This window comes from Lineus longissimus, chromosome 2 (assembly GCF_910592395.1).
Source record: "Lineus longissimus chromosome 2, tnLinLong1.2, whole genome shotgun sequence".
Taxonomy (NCBI): domain Eukaryota; kingdom Metazoa; phylum Nemertea; class Pilidiophora; order Heteronemertea; family Lineidae; genus Lineus; species Lineus longissimus.
In genome coordinates, this window is record NC_088309.1 from 28,397,023 (window position 1) to 28,420,669 (window position 23,647).

The following is a 23,647-nucleotide window of genomic DNA, read 5'->3' on the forward strand; positions in this document are numbered from 1 at the left end:
GACTTATCAAATCACGAAATCTCGATAGTTCACCTACACATGGAGACCTCCTTTCCCCAAGATTGACGAATCTCTTTGTTACTACCAATGGTCTGAAGAAGGAGAAAATACCATTTGAGATGTTAGCGGACACGCATTTTTCATGAAAAAGCTATACCTTCGCTTCCAATCTGTAATATGAAATAGCAAAATGAGCAGACACCATATTACAACAATCTTATACGTTATGTACTACACCAAGTTGGACAAGGTCGGAATCTTCAGCAAAGGAAACAGGAGCTAACTGACTTGATTTGCGGTCTGTCACTCGGTGTTTCATTGGCTTTGATCTTACCTTTTAACAGGTGCCTCTTTTGCAAAATCTGTTTACTCAGGGAATCATAAGTCATATCCAAAAGGTGGTTCCAGGGGTTAACACTGGAGTTGCGAGCAAAGACAGTGATCCTTCACCGATGTCTTCAAATGGTTCCAGTCTACGCATTCCCCTGAATAGAACAAACGCGTGTCTACCTTAGATGATTGGGAAAGCTCACCGTAAGAAGCCAATTTGAAAGTCATGCATCATACACATAAGTGGAAATAATTGCTCACTTGGCAACTATTCGATTTGATGGTTGCCTAATCATTTCCTAGAACGTCACCAATAGACTCTCTGTGGAGTCGCCAATATGAAAACTATGGTACAATCAACCTGTTTTGCAATGGTAATCTCCTCCATGAACTGTGTTCTGCATCAAGGATTAAATGATCTAATGCTGCACCAAACAATACATCACTTGTTTTCGGAGCATAACCTGGTTTCCTTGGCAATGCTAATGGCTGCAGCTATAAAGAGAATTGATGGAAATAGCTCGTGGCTAATACTTGTCGTCAAGGATATGGATTGTATTAATCAAATTTCATTAGTATTCTTGACAAGAACATGGCGTTCAATAGAATTACAACTGCAGGGTATAAACATAAGCATTCTCCCAGGTGATGTCAAGATGGTTCGTCAAAAGAATCCAACGAAAATTCAGCCGTGACTTCACTGAAACATTCACATGGCCAATGGTACCTGTTGGTTATTTGATCAACATCGGCCCAAAAGGGACTTCGATGTCGAGCTTCATGACAAAGACAGTTCAATGGCGAAGGACTCTTGCCATTTCATTTGAGCTCTAGGTTCAACAGATCTCTCATTCGAATCTTGAAAGTTGCTAAGTTGATGGTAAATGTGGCCATATTAGAAAAGAAAAACTTCACCCGTCGTTTCCAGGTTCGACCCCTTGGCTCCCAGACTATATGTGGTGGTGTCTCTCGACAGCACGGATGACTGAATCATGGCCCGAAGACGCCTGGTCCACAAACGCTATATATCACCACTCAGTCGTTTTTGACGACTTTAGAATGATGATAAGAAATGATGGAAAACTCACCGATCCTGCTGTGTCGGAGGACTTCTCAGTAAGTTTGTTTCTCGTTTCCCACGTCTTCAACGAGTAGTATTTGGTGAAAGCATTAATAGATTAGCTCACGAAAATGAAAACAAATCCACAGCGAATCAAACTTACAACAAGACGGTGGGGTTAGAAACGGCGGGACCTCGGTATCAATCAGCCAACCTATAGGATGTGATATTGATTGGGTGAATTATTGATGGCGATGCTGTCGAATTAGTTCGTTTGATGCTTTGACATTGATAAAAGGTATCACGGTCACAGGCTGTATTCGTCCTACTCTACTTAGGTACGCGTATCTGTTATCATTATTCCTCCAAATTCAATAGATTGCATATATACCAATAATAGGAAACGGCCGACAGTTGAGGTGCTCGACTTTGAAGAAGACTGTATCAAAAAGATGCTAATGGCAGTCACAAGGCGTTGTTCTTAGATCTTAGACTGTACCACCAAGAGAGTGAATGACATGGGTTGCACCCCGTCTTACTAGAGGTCCAGCAATGACAAAATGAGGTAATTGACAGAGTGATGAGGAGCTGCTGATGTTGATTTCACGAGCCCAATATCGGTTTGAAGTGTGTTATTGCCATATTTCATACTTTCTTTGGGTTTTCCTTCACGAGCCTCAAGATTAGATCACTACTTTTTTTCTTTTGTTATATTTTTAAAAATAAGAATGTCAAGCGAGGGCCTATAGGTAACGCATTAATTTGACCCTCAGGAAAACCAGCCGAGTTGTACAACGTTTGTTGTTTGAGCTTATCCGTCATAATGCCTTTAAACTAGCGGTTTATTGTCATTTGGCCTTTGTGTTTGATTTCAACAACTTCCAAGTGGAGAGGATTTCATTCAATGAAATAATTGGCGACAAAATTGATTGTTTGATCTGCTTATTGGGCAGTAGGCCTTTTCGGGTAATCAGGTGCATTGCATATGACGCCCCTGGCGCGGTCTGCCACAACCTGAACACGGCTGCCATTTGGAGTCAGTCTTGAAAGTGCATTTATCAACGAGTATTGATCTGTGTCTCATGAACAGCCTTATAGCGTCCCAACCACTCAGTATCTGTCTCAGTAACAAGGGCAGTCTTAGCGTCCTAATCAACCAGCATCTGTCTTTGTCTTTAGGACAGCCCAATAAGGTCACAACTAACCAGTGTCTGTGTCTAGAACAGGCCCATGACTTCTAATCAATTAGTGGCCGTCTCCATCTCAAGGACAACCTTATAGCGTCCCAACCACTCAGTATCTGTCTCAGTAACAAGGGCAGTCTTAGCGTCCTAATCAACTTGTATCTGTCCCGATCCCAGGACAGCCATATACTAGCAGCCAACCAGTGTCCGACTCTGGGACAGCGCCATAAAGTCACAACCAACCAGTGCCTGTCTCCAGTGCCTCCAGGACAGCCTTGTCCTAATCAATCAGTATCCGTTTCTGTCTGAAGGACACCAACAACGTTTAAAGCAGCATTAGTCAATGCCACCTATAGAGTATGGTGCACAATAGATAAGAACCACTTGTATAATCAATGATGATTTATTATGTTTTCTTATGAACATAAATGCAGAATAAATAAGATAAAATATATTGACATGTATTGTTGTTTACATAATTTGTGACGTATGTACACCAGGACGGCTTATCTCATAGAACTATGATGTTGCTTGCAATTAGTTATGACTTAGTTTCGCCTCTTATTAATGTCATTTGAACTTAATGTCAGATCACTTGAAGTTAGATGTGACCACAGTCCTAAATCCAGTGCTGAGATGAAGGCACCCATGCCATGACCAGGAGAACACATCACCAAGCAAGTCTTTGCATGAGCTAGTAGTTCATGTGGTTGGACAGGACTGTTAGCTCTCTGCTGCCTCTGTTCCTTGTATGAGTTGTCTCATCTTCTCGGCATCTTGTCTGATCTGTTCATTCTTTGGATCAATCTTCAATGCTGCTTCGTAATCCATCAAACCTGAAGAAGTGGAATTTCATGACTAAGTGTAACGCAAGTGACTTTGTAGAACAGCACTCAAACAGTAGGTTCCTCTCAGAAGCTTGAATGGGATCAAGGTGAAGCACACCCAGGAATTACTCAGTTAATTGTACCTTGGCCAGACATTCAAGCTGGTAGACAGCTAATACTTGAGGGAAGTTTCACCTGTTTTAAATTGTCCAATTTTATACAGAAACTAATAAAAATACCCTGGTAGGTGACCACTTCCTGACCGGTTCTTACCTTCAACATATAGTTCCAACTGACAGAATGCGGTCCCTCGGCGGATGTGAGCTTTACATCGACTAGCGGCATTCTGAGGAACAGGTGGTGTCAGTAGTTCTAAACTCTGAAAGAGAAGGTGAAAGGTGTAGAATGACATCAGGAAGACACTTCTCTGGGGAAAGAACCCTTGTTTTAAAGACACCATTATTGCCTATCTCTCTTTAAAAAGTACACTGGTAACATCATAACCTAGTGGTCTCTGGTGGAAGTCCTGAGGCAGTATAATATGAAACAAACCTTTGAACAGTCTTCAATACACTTGAACATATTTCCAATTTTAAGGTGGCATGCTGCTCGATTTGAAAACAGCGCCGGCATTTTGCTGTCAAGTCTGATTGCATGGCTGTAGGCGTTGATGGCAGCTTGAAAGTCTCCAGCTTTGAAGAAGGAACTGGAATGAAAAAGTACTTCATTAAAATATATCATCATACAAGAGCTAGTTTCAATAAAATCGCCTCAACTGGAAGATAAAAAAGATGTCTCAAACTAATATTGGCGTTGTCACATATCACAACCACAGGACCAGTGTCACAACCCAGTGACATGCTCTGTATCTCCTTTTATTGTTACCAAAAACCAAAGTGTTCAATACGAGTTACCCTCTCCAATCATGTTCAAATATCTCAGAGGTTTTTTTTTAATGTCAAAGTCCAGAGTGTCAGTTTCAACACATACTTTCCCTTGTCTCTGAGCCAGAGTGGATTCCTCTCCTCTTCACTCAAGTCTTTATCCTCGGATTCCTTGATCCTCTGGGCCTCAACTTGCTTCTTCAACCACTACAATGGAGACCAGTGACATGTGACTGTCAAATGATAGCTATTTACCAAGTTACAGAGGTCAAGTTGAATTGAAATGTCAATTAGCTGTCTCTTGTGAAGGTGTCTTGCTTACATGACAAGGGGGTTCGCCAACTTAAGACAACAGGACATCACACTCAAGTTCAACTTTGGCGAGAAGATAACATGAAGCCTACCTCTTGTTCCTCCACGGATACAGACTCCCTGGCAGCAGTGGGGAACACTCGCGGTGTGAATGTCACTTCAATCATACCAGGCTCTCTCTTTGGAGCACCTGTAGCTTCTTCAAATATGCTTCCCTTTTCTTTGTTTTTTTCTGGTATTTTTTTCTCTACGGGGCTGACCAACTCTTTATAAAAGATATCCTTCTTCCTCTCTATCTGCAGCCTCTCTTTCTCCTTCAGGGCAGCCTGTCTCTGTTCATCTTTCCATCTCTCAAGGTCATCTGTCGCCAACTTCCTCTCGAGCTCTTTCGCTTTTCGAATTTTTTCCCTTTCGTCCTCATCAAGCTGAATAACAAAGAACAAGGATCTACATTAGGTACCATAGATTAACTGTTTCATCAAAGTGGAATATGGTACGTGTATGTACAAATTCTATTGCTGGTACCATTCACAATAATCGGTCACATTCCAGTTGTCTCAGGAAGGCTACCGATATCCTATAGCAACATTGACCTTGATGTGAATGAGCTGGCTGGGTAAATTTTCACCAACCTTCATAGCTTCTTTCAAAGCATATTTCTCTCTCTCTCGCTTCTTCTCCACTTTCTCCTTGTCTCTCTGCTCAGCCTTCATTTTGACGTCCTCCAATGCCTGGCTACGGATCTCCTTCATCTTCTCCTTGTCAGCTTAAATATCAGTACACAATAGTTGAATGGTCGGCATATATGGGAATTTCTATTTATCATTCTTAGACCTACTGTCAACTGTAAGCAAATTACTTTCGAAATGTTTTTTGTCCCAAACGTTTAATGAGGGATCAAACTATCTTCTTATCCATCTGTAAGTAGAGGTTTTTTCTCCACACATGCATCTGGGACTAATTGTCATCTAATATCACTCAGTATCAGAAAAAAGATGTTAGTCAGATGTACATGTGCAGCCCAAGTGAAGGGTTGGGTACTAACAAATGGAAGGTCTTTAACTAAAGGCTGGTTAAGCATTTCAATTCATTTTCTGAAATTCAAGTTTTTCAAATTCTCACCATAATCTGTTGAGTAAAGCTGATCCCAGAGAACAACTTCCTGCTTCTGAAGTCGAAACAACACGGCACCATTTCCAATCTGTGCTGAACTCTTGTCATCGTCAACAGGAGCAAAGAGGAGACATTCAAAGAAATAAGGAGGATAGCTGACCTGAAAATAACGAGCTAAACCGTCAATGATACGACGTCGATTTCTACAGCAATATCAATCTAAAACTTCTCGGCTCCAATAATCATGCATTACAAGGTTTGGCATAGGGACATGTCAACTGGTTAGTACTGGCCCCCATCAAACTCCACCTTGACTTGCGACCAACGGACCATGGCTGTTGGCACTCAAGTGATTCATTCTGTACCAGTAAACAAGAGGCTGGCACAGGGCCTATGCCCTTTACAATCATGATGATATTGGCGAACACGTGCTGTGTGGTATGCATGATCATGATGAAACCATCATGATGACTAACTGAACGTGTAACAGCGTCCATGGATGGACCATCCATGATGATCTGACCTGTCCTGTCACTGATTTATAATACTAGGTCTACATTTCTAAAGCTTTTGTCTTAACCTTCAGGTATTTTTCTGTTGATAAAACGTCAACTTTGTTCGATTTAGCACCTTTAAGAGGCACCACTATATTCACTGATGATTCAGTTTGGTCCCAGGTATAATCTTTGACTGCGATAGGCATGACTTTAGTAGTAAGAAGCAGATTTCCAGGAAAGAAAACGGGCACCTGCTACAGTAACTAATGACAACAAATAGCGGAATGTTCCTCGAACTATGGGAGCTAATCAAATCACTGGTGACAAAGTGAGACGGAACCTTCAACCAATCAGAGAGGCCGTATTAAACGATCACTTCGAGGAACTTGCACGCTGTCTCGAAAGACGGCAGCAGTGTCGCCCGCGAGTTTGAAGATGGCCGACGTTTCTAAAACGAATGAATTTGACAAGGAAGATATGGAAGTAAACTCAGAATCTGAGGAGTCTTCCAGCTCGTCTGATGATGCTGATGACGGAGATGATGAGATACATAATGAAATTGTCAATCTTGAGGCTGAGGTAATTCGCATTGAGTCTGTGTTGGACTCTAGAGTGGTCTATGTAAAAATAAATATATTGGAACCGCTTGCTTTGAAGATAAGAAATAAGCCTGCCCGATATCGGGTTCATCAGAGTATCATGTCCTGTCCTATCTGGACACGTAAAGCCTATATTCAAGTCAAATCCAATACTCAGCTATTCTGTCTCTCGACCAGAACCTCGATCACCTGAACATTTTGGCAACCACTGACTGACTCGACTGAGAGTTTTTACAGTACTCCATCTCAACGTCATCTGATGAGTGATGTAATCGTTATATAATGACGTTATCTATGTAGGCCTATCATGATTTACGTGATCCTGAACTTCTGTATTTTCTCATCTGTAGGTCAAACACTCTCCATTCATCTACAACAAGCATATTGAGTTGATCAAACTCTGCTCTAAACACGGAGAGTTTGAAAAGCTTCGAGATGCTCGGGAGAGAATGCATGAGACCTTTCCCCTTGATGAAACCCTCTGGCAGGAATGGATTCAAGATGAAATCAAATTCTTGGATGTGAATTCTCAAGAAGACAGAGCCAAAGTGGAAAATCTGTTTGAGAGATGTGTCCAGGACTACATGTGTAAGTCAGTTTACCTTCCAAATTCTTGCCAAGCTAGCATTCATAAAAGTTCCTGCTGACTAAGAGTCGCCCATCCTCCCCCTCCAGTTGAAAGTCATGGGTTGAGATTTGTTAGCAAGGTGTCATTTCTACAGCCCTGTGAACAGTCGATTGTTGTCTCATGACTGGCATTCACTCAATTTGTGTTTCAGCCGTGCCATTGTGGCTTGAATATGTCCAGTTCTCCATTGGTGGTATGGCTGCAGAGGGAGGAATTGAGAAAGTGCGACATGTATTTGAAAAGGCTATCACTGCAGTTGGAATCCATGCCAGCAAAGGTTCCAATATCTGGGAGGCGTATAGAGAGTTTGAGAATGCTGTTCTTGCAGGACTTCAGGTGAGTGCCAAACAGTTCAGCATGTCTTTAATTTGGGGGACACCATGACCTACATATGGCTCTGGAAGTACAATTGAACTTCAGCTGCAACAAAGAAGAGGCTTGTTGCCAGTTCTCGACTGATGGCAAAATCATACTTAAATTAGTCCTTGTTGGAGTTTCCAACAAGTTGGACTTCTCAATATGTTCTCGTGTGGTTGTTGTACATCTTCAATGGTTCTTTCCAGCCTGAACTGGGTGGTATTCCATCTAAAGCTCAACAGGAAGAAGTGGATACTCAGATCAACAGGATTACTGCCATCTTTAAGAGACAGCTACAGATTCCATTGTTTGGTAAGCAGTAGTCGATCTCATTTAAACAGGACTTTCATATTCCTCAGTCCATGTTGAGACTTCAGACATCATTATGGTATTTCCTTTGCAAGATCTCAAATCGTTGACTATCTGCTTTGAAAGGCCTTCACTTAACCAAATAATGTTCCATCTCACATTGGGCAATGAATTGCTTGTTAGGCTCTATCCCTATAAAGGCCATCATCTGCCAATGCCATTCAGCTTGAAACTCGTACTAATAGAGCTACATTAACATGTAAATGAATGCACTTGCTGAGATGTTGGTTGTCAGGACCTGCTGGAGATTCTAACATTTCCTTTCCTCATCTAGATATGGAGCAGACATATGAAGAGTACAAGGAATGGGCCGAAGAGGAAGATAAACATTTAGAGGAGGTGTATAAAAGAAAGAAGGAAAAGCTGAAGGCATTAGTTCCATATGAGAATGAATTGGTATGAGTAGAAGTTCAAAAACCTGACATTCCTTAGCCTTCCTTGCCAGTCTTTCAGACAAAACCTTAGTTACAGTACTAATACACAAACCTATTTGTGGAGTGCTCAGTTTTAGTTTTACTAGTTGCTTAGAATCCCCTCCAATTCCGGCTGTTAGTTTGAGCTTAATTTGGTGCCTTTTCTATGGTGTCAGTGACCTTTTAACTTGATAAAGCTGGTCCTGATATTAAGAATGTTCATGAACTCAAGAGACTAACTAGCTCCCTTTTAGTGACCAATGGTTTCTACACCGCCATACTCTTTCATGGGTGCTTGTTTTCCTTGCAGTTGAAGGGTGGTAGTAAGCCGAGTTATGAAGGATACTTATCGTATATTGATTATGAATTATCAGAGAAGGAACCAGCTCGGATCCAGAACATCTTTGAGAGAGCTATCAAAGACCACTGTCTTCAGCCAGACCTCTGGGTCAGATACTTAAAATATTTGGTAAGTGTTGTTGATATATCTGTAAAGAATGTTCTTCAAAATGAGTGACTTTGAGAACAAGTTCATATTCTTACATCGTCCTTCAATGTTGAAATCTTCTGTTCTGGTGGAGGATTATGGATCGGTGCCAGGTCTGACTTGATATTTTTTCTCCTGCATGCATCCTGTAATGTGTTCATTTCTCCTGTTTCAGGATGAGCACATTAAGATCAAGTCGATCATCATGCCGCTGTACGAACGTGCCGTCAGAAACTGCCCATGGTCGGTGGAGATTTGGTCCAGATATATCAGAGTCATGGAGCGACATCACGAACCTCATAAAGTGATTGTTGGTATGTGCTCATTGATGTCAAACATGGTGTTGGTCTTCAAATATGTGGATAGAAGTTTTGCTGCACAACTAGGCCGTGTAGAAAGGTCAGGTAGTTACACCTGTTGGGGTTTTTGCCTACAAAAGAAGAAGACATCGATCCAATCATTGATGAGGTGAAAAGGTCTAAACTTTCTGAGCTGCCTGGAATAACATTTAAAATGACACATAGTCATGTTGGTCTTTGTGTTGTAACTCTCCTAACTGATCTTTTTCAGCCTTATTTGACAAAGCCTTGAACTCGGCTGGTTTCACTCAGGGCTCAGATTTCCTCCAGATTTGGATGGCTTACCTTGATTACCTGCGGCGACGGGTCGACTGGCAAGGTGACCATGACGAATCACTGCAACTCCTCAGGAAAACTTTCCCTTTGGCTATCGATCATGTGCTATGTAAGTGAAATGTGGGAATTCTTCATCAGTCCTTTTTCTGTTGTTTATAGTCCTTCACTGAAATAGGCTTGAAACATTCTACATGTAGCTTCATATTGGAAGATTATGTAAGAGTAAAAGGCATGTACGTGGTTGCCATCATGAACATTTTAGTAAATAAATCTTAAATCTTGTGTTTTGATTGCAGCATTGGATGGAGGTTTAGCAGACCCCACAGCTTCTCTCCAAAGATTCTGGGCCAGTATTGAAGCCAGGCACTGTAAAGATATGGTGAAAGCACGAGAAATTTGGCATGAAATTATGGCACAGGGGCATGCTACTCAATCACAGACATGGATCGAATTCTTGAACTTAGAAAGGTAACTCTGTGTTCATTCATGGACATCTACTATCCCTTAGTGGTGTCAGGGAGATTAACATTTCTCTCACCAGACATAGAGAACTGGTTGAATTGCACCAAGTAAACCAACTAATATGATATAAAAGTAGGCCAATGTCACGTCATTTTATAGAACACAACTCACCAATTGGCAACTTCTAGTTTCTCCAAGTATGTGACTCCTCAAGTGATATATGACTTGAGTGGGTATCTATCTGATCTGTCTACTTTCAGGGCGCATGGTGATGCACAACACTGTCGTAAAATCTTAGGGCGCGCCATCAACTCGGTAACAGACTGGCCAGAGACAATGTGTGAGGTGTACATCAACTATGAGAGGGAAGAAGGTACCCTCGAGGATTATGACATGGCAGTTAGTAAAGTCGAAGCCCGACTCAAACATATTAATGAGCGTAGAGCAAAGGAGGCTGAAAAAGAAGCGTTAGCGATGCTGAGTAAGAGACCGGATAAAAAGGCAGGAAAGAAAGGGCAGCCTCAGTCAAAGGCTGGCGGAAAGCAGCAGGGAACAGGGCCGAATGGAGATATGAAGAATGCTCCAATGGGTTTAAAAAGAAAGGTGAGTTTGCTATCAGCAGCCAAAGTCTAATTCTTGGCAAACTTTCCTGCGATATGTGTATATACAGACTCAATAGATGTATCTCTGTTACAGGTTGGGTGCAAACCTGATTTACATCACCAGTGTCCTGTGTTTTAACTGTTTCTTGACTTTGTTCTTCTCCAGCGAGAGGATAATGGGACCGGGATGGGGGAGAATTTCAAAGTACCGTCTGCCCCATCTGGCAACAGTGACGCTTTCAAGCCTCCAGCACCTGTTAAGGCTAAGGGTGCACCTCCCCCTGGCTTCAAGGGACCTCCTCCTCCAGGCTATCAACCAAAGATGGAGACAGATGAACCTCCACAGAAGAAAGCCAAAGGTATTTCATGAACTCGCTTAGATTATGCCATCTTTACCCAGCTAAGTAGACCTTACCATGTGACTCAGAGTGCTAGTTCATGTGGACAACCGTCAACCAATATTCAAATAGTGTCATAAGTTTGATGACATCTCAAACTTCTCTTGAAAGCTAGTGAATGAAGCACACGAGAGACTGGAGACATTATGACTACAGCGTTCTTCTCTTTCAGAGGAGGCAGAGCCCGAGTCTGGTGGTTACCAACATGATGCTGCCAAGGATCTCGTCACTGTGTTTGTCAGCAACATACTCTTCCGTATTCATGAAGACATGTTAAAGGAGGTGTTTTCTCCCGTAAGTCCTGTATTCTACTCCTGCAACATTTCTGACTCCATCAGTATTCTTTCTTGTCTTGGTGTCCCTCCAGTCAAGAGTCCTAGTCCATAACTTTAGTTCTATTTTAGTTGATTATGTTGCTTCAAATGAAATGATTTTGACCTGCTGGTCTGTTCTGCTGCTGGCTGAAACTGTCAATTGCAAGATATGTTTGTTTGATTTCAGTGTGGTGACATAGCAGAGGTACGCCTGGTCAAGTCTGTGAAAGGCATGTCGAAGGGTTATGCTTATGTTGAGTTCACGTCACAAGCTGCAGCAAGCAAAGCCTTGACACTAGACAGACAGCCAGTCGAGGGGAGACCCATGTATGTTTCTCCTTGTAGTGAGAAGAGGTCAAAGGATTTCAGGGTAAGTGCATTTTGGTATAGCAAGTTGAATCATAGCAATCCTTAGCTCCTCTATGTTCCTCTAAACTGCTGCTCTCAACCAGGACCTTCTCTTGGTCCATTCATGAGCACCTGTAGTTTGACCTGTTTGGTGACTTTGGCACGAGTGCAGCATCGTCATAGCTCTTCGAACTATGCTCTCTCTAAGATGTTTTGAAGGGGAGTCACCAAAAAGAGTTAGAAATCAACACATTATGATAAATGTTTTTCTCACTTTCAGTTTTCCACAGACCTTGAAAAAAATAAACTATTTGTCAAGAATCTTCCGTATACCTGCACAAGGGAAGCACTCGAGACCATATTTGGCCAGGTAGGTACTACTTTCTCCATCCTGGAAAGTGGACTGCTACTTGTGGTTTGTCAGTGAAGATGTCATTTCACGAACCGAGCTTGGTGGCAGGTGGGAGCCCTTTCCTAGTGTCAGACAGGGGATAACCCACGTCAAAGGTAACCACCCATGTCAGATGTCTGATGTGACCAATCATCGCAATCTGGCTGGATACAGCTTGATAAGATGTACAGCGCCCTTTTAAGTCCCAAATCACCTGTTCTTTATTAGATCTCCATTTCATCGTGATCATAATGACAGGCCTCTATCTGATTTCATGTGACCTCTTTCCAGCACGGCAAGGTAAAGCATGTGCGTATGGTCACGTACAAGAACGGAGCACCAAAAGGTCTTGCCTATGTCGAGTTTGAGACGGAGCAGGAGGCGAGCGCAGCAGTCATGAAAACGGATGGATTACTGGTCGGTGAACACGAGATATCAGTGGCAATCAGTCAGCCTCCACCACGGAGGGCACCACAGGGCCAGAAGGTGGAGACATCTTATACACCAACGTTGGGTGGTGGAAAGAGGGAGACTGCGGGCAGAGGCAAGTCACATACAGTTGTTTCCCTTTTACCAAGAGCATTACAGAAAAAGCAAGAACCTGCCAAACCAAGAATGAGAACAGAGCCTGCCGAGCAGAAAATGGAGCAAGATCCTGTTGAACCTAAAGACGAACGTCAGACACCTGCAACAAAAATGAGCAATGCCGATTTCAGGAACTTGTTGTTAAAGAAATAAACATTCTGTGGTGAAATACATTCAAACTTCCCATTGAGATTGAATCAAATAGTCAGGCCAAGGTCATGGGTTTGGTTAATGGCGGCCATTTGCATTGACTTGAGGGCACTTGGGAGTGTGGTTGCTCTAAAGTCAGTTTGTCATGTTTGTGGTAACTTGGGGCAGTAGGATCGCCTCCATACTCGACTAACATTTGGTGGTTTTATTTTCTCAGTTATGTTTTGTTGGACGACAGAATATCTTCATGCCAAATGAGTCATTTTTGTTAATGAGGGACAAGTCTTCAAGAAAAGACTGAAATATTTTTATCCACAAATGTGCTTTGTTGTAGCTGATACAATTATGCCAATTGGAAGTCATTAGAAAGGGTGAAGTATTGATTACTTGTGCTATACCGAAAGTGTTCTAGACTTTTTTATGTGCTTTCTGATTTGGGCTAGGTTGTCAGGTTGGCTTGAACCGAGTTGGCTGAGGCACTCGGCCTCATGTCTAATAATTGTATGAAATGTGCAAAATCATGTCCAGATATCAATAAATAATCGATTTTTTAGTGAAAAACAGTGTCTTCTCATTCGTATCCTTGCTTGTTGCTGTAACGGACTGTTTCAAAATTTCCAAGGATACGACCTGTATCTCCTTTAGATGATTTATCTTGGGCAATCATCCCTCATTCTTCAAAAGCAATTGCTCGTGGACAGTCTGGCTTGAGACAATTCACCCCCCTGGCCAATGTGTCAGGAGAGAGGTGGTCCGGAGGAGACAGAATGGTACAGCAACAGAATCCCTAGATTGTGCAGGGGCCAGTTGTCACAAGAGGCAGATTGGTTTGTTGTCACTGTGGCCACACCAGTAGAGTTGGACGAGACCTTGTTATGTTGGGGTAGCAAATGCACAGACTAATATGGTCGTCATAACTCATATAGCCTTCATTTGAAGGCGAGCATTTTCCTGGCCGAGAAGACTTGACCACCCTGTACAACAAAGGTGTCGATCAGTGGACTCTAGTATGATACAAGCATACAATTGTCCAAGGTGGTTGTGAATAAAGACAGATGTCTAAGAACAAGGGCAAGGACAGATTTCTCTCCACTGTCCATTCACCCCAGTACCACACTGTCTACTGAGAACAATCGGTCTCACATCAGGCAGTCCGCTGTCATGCCTCCAAGAACAATCTACACCTGGACAATCCCAGTCGCTCTGCAACAATCTACCTTCGCAGACAACAGATCAAAGATTGAATGATAACAAACATATAACAGTCTGAGATTGAGTTTTATTGAAGCTCATTATTTACACAAATGTATTGTACAAATCACCAGTACATCCTACAGAAATTCAATACAAAAATGGCAGTTAGCTTATTAGGCAGTTATCTTGTTAAAAGTGCCCTGTAGAGGCCTTGTGTGGTAACATGGATGGCCTGCGTGAATAAACATGCAATGTTAAGCCTTGGCCAGGAGACGGTGCACAGGGCGTCCGTCTCAATTTCGGATACAATAGGCGAGGTGTCTGCCAACGTGCGTGTGTGGCAGTGACCGTCCCCACCTGTTACGTGCCACATAAAGCTCTCATCAAGACATAACACAGGTAGATGAAACACATGAAAAACAAATATCCGACAGGCCCAAGTCCAAGGATCAAACGCACCGCAATATACATGAGTCCGAACGATGCCAAGTTGTTGTAGCTTGCCAAGAAGCGCAAACTCAACCGAGGTTTACACGCTAGGTCTAATTGTTCTTTTGTTTGTGGTAGTCGTGGTGATGTACTTTTCAGACCTGTGGGTGTGTAGGTCTCCTGTATCGGAGGAAGGAAGACATGGTGAGCAGCTCGGCCGATTAACCCGTCTCGCTCATAGTATTCTTGAAACTTGTGACCCATCTGAAAAGCAGAGAAGGATTATGTTGATGATTTGACATGTAAGATCGATCCAGTCATGCTTCACTTGCCCAACTTGCACTGATGTATTCTTTGGCTCATGCGTCCAACATCAATAACCTAGATGAACTGTGGTTGCCACCTGGAATCATATGATACCGTACAACAAGCTACACCTAAAGTTTTGAACCAAACCCCTGATCTTAGTGTATCACTTCACCTTGGAGAGTTGACACTAATGGATATGTACGAACCTTCTTATTGATGAAGGATGAGAGATCGTAGAGCATCCGGACGAGAATGGTGCTCTCATAGCTCCGCACAGGATTCAGCTCCACATCACCGGAATACTTAATCTCAAACTTCCGCAGACCATTCACCATCTGGTAACGACCCAGCGGTGTCAGTTGTGGTCCAACATCTGTCACGACGTGATCGGGTGGGAGATTTTTAGTTGTTGTGATGGTGGAACTGCTGCCGAAGCCATACTGTCCAGCCCAGCCTTCGTTGTCAGTCTGCCAAGCTTCAATCTGAAACACCAAACATATGACAAGCTGATAGTTAGTGGGAACCAATGGTTTTATACTAAAAGTTCAAATAACATCATATGGTCAGAACATGTCTGCCTCAGCGATGAGTGAGGCTTCAGCTAAAGCAGTCCGGCTGTGTCCCTAAACTGCAGATGTGAGAAGGAACTGGACAGGTACAAAGGTTACCAGATTTGAGAAATGTTGATATGTCAACAGAGCTACATGACTTACCCTAAAGAATCTGCATAACCTTGAAGCTGATTGGTCGAGATGTGTGAATAACTTCTTGCTGTCTGTTGGTGTGTAGTCCTCTCCCATGTATGAGCTGTATCTCTGAGCATTGTAATCGATCATTGGTCCGAAGCCAAGCCACTTCAGGATACTGCTGGAGCCGTTATCAGATAATCTATAGCTACTTTCTGCTGTTATTTTGGCTTGGGTCAGGACGGCAAGAAGCTGTTCAACGCGAGCGCTCATCTCTTCAGAAAACAATGGCCGATACTGAAAGCCTGGTCCCTCTAGTTCAGCGAATTGTAAGGAGAGCACAGCAGATGCACTGGAGAAGCTGGATGACAGATAGCTGCCACCAAGGTCCATGGGGCCGGGTTTACGGGGCGACATGGGGGAGTGGAACAGGGATGCCTCGGCTGAAAATAAATGCTGAGTATATGAGTGCAACACTTGTAACTTAAACTTATAGCATTTATAACCAATGGTGTTGTAACTTGGTTACTCAACACATCTCTTGTCATACTGGACCACTAATATTTGAAAATAATGAAGCACCGTCATCTCTAGATTTGCCTAATATCGCAGCTTGCTATCAGATATCAGTTTCCACTCACCTTCAAGGAGAACCTCGGCCAGCTTTGGCATCGAGATAACCTGGAAACAGATAATGAAACAGAATGATGATCAGAAGAGAGTTGATCTGCAGCAAACGTCTGACTATCTCCCATCTCTGGTTATTCTTGTTATTCTTGTGGTGACTGACTGAAATGATTGCCCTTCATCAACAGGTTCTTAAATCCTCAGCTAAGATTCTGACATGTAACATTTTTCAAAGTAGCAATCCAATCAGATGCAAAGTAAGATACCTTTGCCACCCTGAAGAGCATGTAAGCATTCTTGGCTGATCCCAGATCCATCCTGGACGCACGGCTCAGAAACTCTTGTAAAAGATTGGTGTAAAACAGGAGATTTTCTCTGGCGAATTCTGCCCATTTTGAATCGAGCAATCCTTCTCGAGCATCAGGGGACTCGTGAAAGTCGTCCTGGGAGTTGATGGGGTCTGTGTAGCGCCAGGGTTGGAGGAAACTTAACCATGTTTCCAACATCTGTAAGAGAGAAAGAACCAAGTCACCTCACTCACATGATGGCTGCGAGAGCATAGGATAATCATAGGATAACACAACATAAACTATGATAACGGAATAGACCCAAGTCTACATGTAATATCTAGCTGAAGCAACTTCTAACCAAAGCATCACAACATAGGATTACAATACTAAGTACCAGTAATTACCATTCTGAATGAAGAATCGAGCGGCCATTTACTGAAGCCATACTTGAAGAAGGTATACAGCTTCTTTTGGACTAGACCGGGCCACAACATCCTGAAAGAGACCAAGATATAACTCTAACAAAAGACAAGGCTTCCAATCTGGACGGTGATTTATGCAAATTTTGTTCCAGGTGGGAAAGCTGGAATGACAGTGCCAGAAAAGGGCCAGATTTGTATGTGTGATGAAAATGTCTGATCTCCACATAGAGGAGGTGGAAGGGTTTCATGACTGACACTTCACAGACACCATCAGGTTGTTGGCATTAGGTACGAGAGGTGAGACAAGCAGGCTTTTGTCACATCTGATGGCACCGGCGAGGGCACCAGTTGTTGGAATGAGAAACCAAGCAGACTTCTGATGATGACATCCCTTCACATTCTCATCTCCTTACCTCCTAAGCTGGTCAAGAGGTGAAAGAACAAGCTGCTGATATGGCGAGACGATCACATCTTGCTGTCCGCTGTTCACGAAGAAGTGGAAGTGTTTGATGATCATCCTAACGGCTCGCACGTGGTCAATGGTCGGAAGGAAGGAATCCTGAAAAAGATGATTCATTGAGTTGAAGAACATACCATCAGGCATTGTGAAATCTACATTATTGGTCATCCACATTGACAGACCAAATCATTCATGGAAATCGCCTCCCAGAAAGAACCTCTTTGGCATTGGTGGTCAATTGGTGGTCAATTAGTGTCATGTAGGGTTATGAATAATCATGGATATGGCAGGCCTACTGACTTTTCTTTGTTTGGTCTCTCTTTCAAGGATTTAGAGTGTGTCTATTGATTACTTGAAGGGAGTACACTGTTGAACTGGACTTCTGACGGTGGCATTCTGCACCTCCAATCACTTATAACTTGCTTTGTTCTCATTATGTTGAAGTTTGAAAGGAATGTCTCTTTGGTGTCAAAGGGTGCTGAACCGAAACGTTAATTAGTTACATGGTCGTCTGGTGGAGTTGTGCATGTTATATCATCATCACATTTAAGTACCTTCAGGGCTTGGTCTTTTGAAACAGCAGTAAACAACCCAACATAACTTATGTCAAGTAACACAAAACTAAGCAAAGCCAAAGTCTGACAATGTTTACCACAATATTAACAGGATGCGATGGGAGAGGGAGTGCTCAGGACTAGGTTGAGAGTTGTGATCACATCTGCATGCAACTGATCTGGAATTATGTTGCAAATGGCCAGCGACTTCATGTATTAGTGCTAAACAGCAAAAAATAAATCCTACATCTGCATTAGCTAAGTGTAAGGGAATGATTATTTCATACCATCATCCTTGAAAACAAATCAGGGTTAAGAACTGGCAGGGTTAAAGGAAAACCTGTGTTACCAAGACAATCAGTAGACAAAAACAAACTTGATGCATAATGAGAAGGATATTTGGAACAGAAAGTTTCTTTTTTAAGATATATTTATCTGATTTGTTGTCAAGTCAATACTTGCAGATAAATTTGTATTCAGACAATGACAGATTATTAAATAGACAATAAAACCTCCTCGAAGCTATTACCCAGTAGACAGCGCGGGCCTCTTCCCTTTATACCACCTGAGCTACCTCCTGGTTAACTCACAAAGCAACAAAAAAGATCTTATGCAAATAACTGTAAACAAGACAAACAAAACTCTCAGGTGTTAGCCAATCAGACCACATCAGGCTCTGCACTGTCTCAGAGTTTCAAAGGTGGCTCACTCAGTCACAGAGAAACCATATAGGATGATGACCATCCATACGCCTCTGGGTAGACTCCAGAGTTTCAGTGATCAGCAAGGCTCCACCTCATACATCGGGAATCGGGGACAGTTAAGGTTCTGGTGGATGTTTGATACGGGACATTTCTTTCAAGATGCAAGTTATATGTAATCATAATAACAGAACTACCAAAAGGATCGCTAACAAACCAAAATGCCACTGCAAGACAATTCACTTATTTCAAAAAAACATAGCAGATTTACAGACACAATCACGAAGAGTTTGGGGATGCTACTTTACAACACTACTTGACAATCAATCTCATAATGCTATAGAAACAGAACTAGAAACCATGTTAGGGATGCTAATGTCACAACAGAACTCTCTAGTCTCATAACTGCTGTATAAAGGAAGTGAAGTACAACCACCAACCAGGATGCTATGTTAGGCTGACATGCAGGGGTGCACATACTTACATAGAGTTGTGGGAGAGTGGGCCGCATCAGCGATGTGTCCCACATCATGGTGTCAGACCATGTGGGGCTATAGCGACCCTGTTTCTGTGTTAGAATAGACTCAGATCAGAATGGCACAACTCATTATTGAAACAATTTGCATCACAAACCTTTTTCCTCGTCGACATAGAGTAAGACTGACTTAGGGCCACTGAAAGGCAGTTATTACTGATCCCCTTCTCGGTGAGCCAAGGACGCTCCAACAACTAGGATGCTATATGGCAGTGCAGCTGTGTAGCAAAGCAAGATCATTCAGAGATATCTAGACTAAATTTGTGGAGATTCAAGCTGAGCTTGTGAAAGAGGCCCCCTGCCTTAGTTAAGGAAATAAGGCTTATTTCACCAGGGATGTAGACTGACATTGGAAATAGAATCCAAAAACAGACAACCGGAGTATATTTGGGTACAATACAGGGGCCCGATAATTCATAAAACATGAGTTAGTGAATTTGACACCGATTCGATTTGAAAAACAGTGAAAAATCATATCCGACAACAGAACAAAATGCAAAGGGAAAGAATTGTCATCTACTTACGGTTGAACTGGCGGAGAGTTTAGAATGATCAGAATCGACTGAGTTTTGATTCAACCAAAACTCAACCATGACCTGGAGAAGAAAATATGCATTTGGTATTTATAGTAAGCAGTTTCACTGGGAGGCCATTTCTGCCATGTTCTTTAGGTGAAGACGAAAAGCAGTATCAATCAGAAATCTCATAATCAATGTGCTGCACATCAACAGGACTGAAAAGTGAACATTCAATACATGGAACCAGCCTTACCTGGATAAATGATTCTGACCTCCATGTCTCATTATCTTTACTATCCGTTGAGACAGGACTGTGAGGTGATTGTGCTCTGTTGGTAGCACTTGGTGACTTGAGTAGACTATAGTACTGTCGCTGAGGGCTCGCCACCTGGGGGTGAGTAGAGGCACCAGGTGTACTCCTGCAGTCAAAGTTTAAAACATTAGGAAAACTTCATTTCTTTTTCACGAGTTATAGGCGATTGAAAGTTTTCTGTAAGTTACATTCATGTTTAAACAAGGTCTTAATTTTGGCCAAGTATGCTATATTTAATGAGACCAACTCATGAAGAGCCAAGGTCTAAGAAATGAGCGCTTATAGTAAGAATATGACGGGGGAGCTTCTCATCTCTCTGTAACCTGTCACCTATGACCAATTCCACTCCAATCCTTGACAACCTGTCAAGTGTTAGTGAAGGTTAGGAGGCCTTGACACCAACTTCAAATTACACAGCTGATGTTCCTATCACACTCAGGACTATGATTACACTCAACCTGCGGGTAATTTATTGCTGGGTTTATTAACAATGCATCCATTAACCATGTATTGCTTGAGCTTGTTTATGCTGACCTGAGTGTAGGTGAATTGCCAACACCGGTGTTAGTAGAACCTGTGGTGTTCTGGAGTACACCAACACCGGTGTTAGAACCTGTGGTGTTCTGGAGTACACCAACACCGGTGTTAGTAGAACCTGTGGTGTTCTGGAGTACACCAACACCGGTGTTAGTAGAACCTGTGGTGTTCTGGAGTACACCAACACCGGTGTTAGTAGAACCTGTGGTGTTCTGGAGTACACCAACACCGGTGTTAGTAGAACATGTGGTGTTCTGGAGTACACCAACACCGGTGTTAGTAGAACCTGTGGTGTTCTGGAGTACACCAACACCGGTGTTAGTAGAACCTGTGGTGTTCTGGAGTACACCAACACCGGTGTTAGAACCTGTGGTGTTCTGGAGTACACCAACACCGGTGTTAGTAGAACCTGTGGTGTTCTGGAGTACACCAACACCGGTGTTAGTAGAACCTGTGGTGTTCTGGAGTACACCAACACCGGTGTTAGTAGAACCTGTGGTGTTCTGGAGTACACCAACACCGGTGTTAGTAGAACCTGTGGTGTTCTGGAGTACACCAACACCGGTGTTAGTAGAACCTGTGGTGTTCTGGAGTACACCAACACCGGTGTTAGTAGAACCTGTGGTGTTCTGGAGTACACCAACACCGGTGTTAGTAGAACCTGTGGTGTTCTGGAGTACACCAACACCGGTGTTAGTAGAACCTGTGGTGTTCTGGAGTACACCAACACCGGTGTTAGTAGAACCTGTGGTGTTCTGGAGTACACCAACACCGGTGTTAGAACCTGTGGTGTTCTGGAGTACACCAACACCGGTGTTAGAACCTGTGGTGTTCTGGAGTACACCAACACCGGTGTTAGTAGAACCTGTGGTGTTCTGGAGTACACCAACACCGGTGTTAGAACCTGTGGTGTTCTGGAGTACACCAACACCGGTGTTAGTAGAACCTGTGGTGTTCTGGAGTACACCAACACCAACTTAAAAAATCACCCCATGAACAGGAACGGCCATATTGTGAAGTTCCTGCCCAAATGAATCACCGACAGGTCGTCGGTATCGATATTGTAAAAGGCCTAAATCTGGACCAGTACGCCTTATTTGACAATGGTACTGTGGTGCCATGGAGATAGGTCTGAAGCAAGATCTGTAATTTTAAGTCACATCGGTTAATACTGAAAAGAATCTAACAAACAGTTTAAGTAAGGCTGAAAGTGTACATTTCCTGGATGGCATCCAAATCAATTATGAAAAAATCTAATGAGAGGAGAGGGAGAATGTATCAATCTCTGTGAACAGACATACTTGGAGAAAATAATTTCATGAAGAGAGAAACAAAACCCACCTGTGCAGTGATGTCTGGTGAGCTATGGGACTTCTTACTGGTGAAGCAAATGCTGGCATCGGTGGAACTTCTCGGCCACCAAGCGGCAAGAAATGATCAAGGTAGTCAGCCAAGATGGTCAGGTAGACAACTTCATTAGGATTCACCCACGGACCACTCTGGAAGGTTTAGAATGCAGAAATTAAAGGATTAAAGTTAAGAGGTAAAGTGTTGATTATTATGTAGTCAAATACAGGAGCAACCAATCCCTTGCAGTACATTTTAACAATAGCTCAAAGTGACTTTTTGGAATTTGGCATCATGTCCTGGCAAGTCACTTCCACTTACTCACCTTGAGTGTGAGAGGATTCACCAGGAAAAAGGCAAAATGAAACATGTAGAATTCAAACGCATCTGGTTGATGAAGTAAAGGAAACATGATAAGTCTGATTGGAACACGTGGGCTGATTATTTTCACTTTCAGAAAAGATGCTAGGGACAAACAACAATGCCATGATTTCAAAGGATACGAAATGAAATGGAGTTTCTGGCGTACATTCCTGACAAGACCTTGTCTTCCATTCGGTTCTTTGTTGGAGTCTGAAGAAGAAGATTCACATCAGTGAAATGGACATCCTAGCATGAAATCACTCACACTGTTTTATTCAGAACCTTATGAACAAACAGCTAATGGTCAATTCCAAATCAGAGTTTTCACATCCAGCAAACATTCATCCTCGACACCAAGAATGAATAAAGACTAGTCCAGTATAACACTACTCTGTTGAACTTACTGGTAGTTGAGAAATGGGGAATTCATATCTAAGGTAGTCATCCGCTTGGAGCTTGTAGACCAGTTTGAAGATGGGTCCAGAGGGAGCCAAGAAGTTTCTGACTGCATTGTAGTCATGGCCATGACTATAGGAAGACTTGTAGATGTGATGCAAGCCCCATCCTGGTTGGCCAACGCAACCGAAGATATGCTCGAGCAGTTGAGGGAAGATGGTATGAAGTTCCTACAACATCAAGTTATTCACAATTCAATATAGATGATGTACTTAAGGGAAGGGTTGTGAAATGTTTGACCAATTGGATTTCTTTTGCGGCAATTATGATTACAGACCGAAATAATTTGTCTGAAGAGAGTCCTCTTATTCTTATCAGAGAAGTGAACGTGCAGTCTCTTTTGAAGATAGTTACCAAAAACATAAGGTAAACATTGGTAAACCTGACAGAATTGAGTAAGTAAGGCAAAAAACCTGACTCCAAAGTTTCAGTGCAACCCCTGCATACCTTTGTGCTAGCTTCTTCTATCAACATCTGTAAGGAGGAGCATCTTTGAGCTGTGGGTTTCCCAAGGGCGCCATTGAATTTAGCCTGCAGTGAAAAAAAGGGTTTTAAACCTTGTTTAATGTAGGCATATGTGTACAAGCTAGGCCTATGCATGTATGTAGATCATCATGTTCTGTATGTACATATTTAAACTCAATTTACAAAAAGATGGAACAATCAATTCAAAATCTAACAAATTGTGCAGACGGAACAGCTTAACATCTTTATTTGGTACAAATTATTTAGTGACAGGAAAACTAGAAAGTTGTCTTTTGGTGCAAAAACCTACAGAAAATGACAAGGGAGTCGGTGCATTGTATGCAGACATTTTCAAAACTTATTTGTTATACTGGAGAGATAATACATTTTACAAAAATCCCTTATTTTCTATGCTTACATATATTTAGCAATTGAAAATTGTATGGTTATTCAAAAATTGTTGAAATCGGTCAGAAATAGTGTATATTTGGGCATA

The 23,647-nt window shown here is 42.4% G+C and overlaps 3 protein-coding genes across 4 annotated transcripts; 1 reads left to right on the top strand and 2 right to left on the bottom strand.

Moving 5' to 3' along the window:
- Positions 1-3,010: 3,010 nt before the first annotated feature.
- Positions 3,011-6,469, bottom strand: LOC135483922 (dynein axonemal assembly factor 4-like). The gene is made up of 8 exons (XM_064764993.1): positions 6,291-6,469; positions 5,720-5,870; positions 5,230-5,363; positions 4,690-5,022; positions 4,392-4,492; positions 3,954-4,107; positions 3,675-3,780; positions 3,011-3,410 (listed from the first exon to the last, which is right to left on the bottom strand). The coding sequence occupies exons 1-8, from the start codon at positions 6,411-6,413 to the stop codon at positions 3,298-3,300; spliced, it is 1,215 nt and encodes a 404-aa protein (XP_064621063.1). The 5' UTR covers positions 6,414-6,469; the 3' UTR covers positions 3,011-3,297.
- A 165-nt stretch (positions 6,470-6,634) lies between these two features.
- Positions 6,635-13,485, top strand: LOC135483924 (squamous cell carcinoma antigen recognized by T-cells 3-like). The gene is made up of 15 exons (XM_064764994.1): positions 6,635-6,786; positions 7,157-7,394; positions 7,586-7,770; positions 7,998-8,103; positions 8,435-8,556; positions 8,884-9,042; positions 9,236-9,374; positions 9,631-9,804; positions 9,992-10,163; positions 10,418-10,760; positions 10,926-11,118; positions 11,330-11,451; positions 11,659-11,841; positions 12,100-12,189; positions 12,502-13,485. The coding sequence occupies exons 1-15, from the start codon at positions 6,643-6,645 to the stop codon at positions 12,946-12,948; spliced, it is 2,817 nt and encodes a 938-aa protein (XP_064621064.1). The 5' UTR covers positions 6,635-6,642; the 3' UTR covers positions 12,949-13,485.
- Positions 13,486-14,204: 719 nt separating this feature from the next.
- Positions 14,205-23,493, bottom strand: LOC135483398 (sphingomyelin phosphodiesterase 4-like). Of its 2 annotated transcripts, XM_064764268.1 has the most exons (16): positions 23,462-23,493; positions 23,134-23,217; positions 22,635-22,856; positions 22,371-22,440; positions 22,193-22,254; positions 21,862-22,019; positions 19,924-20,089; positions 19,677-19,748; positions 19,102-19,185; positions 17,316-17,461; positions 16,885-16,975; positions 16,457-16,696; positions 16,205-16,244; positions 15,591-16,006; positions 15,084-15,359; positions 14,205-14,832 (listed from the first exon to the last, which is right to left on the bottom strand). In XM_064764268.1, the coding sequence occupies exons 2-16, from the start codon at positions 23,158-23,160 to the stop codon at positions 14,500-14,502; spliced, it is 2,403 nt and encodes an 800-aa protein (XP_064620338.1). In that variant the 5' UTR covers positions 23,161-23,217; positions 23,462-23,493; the 3' UTR covers positions 14,205-14,499. The 2 variants fall into 2 exon arrangements, with proteins under 2 accessions (XP_064620338.1, XP_064620339.1); XM_064764269.1 differs by lacking the exon at positions 19,102-19,185.
- Positions 23,494-23,647: the final 154 nt, after the last annotated feature.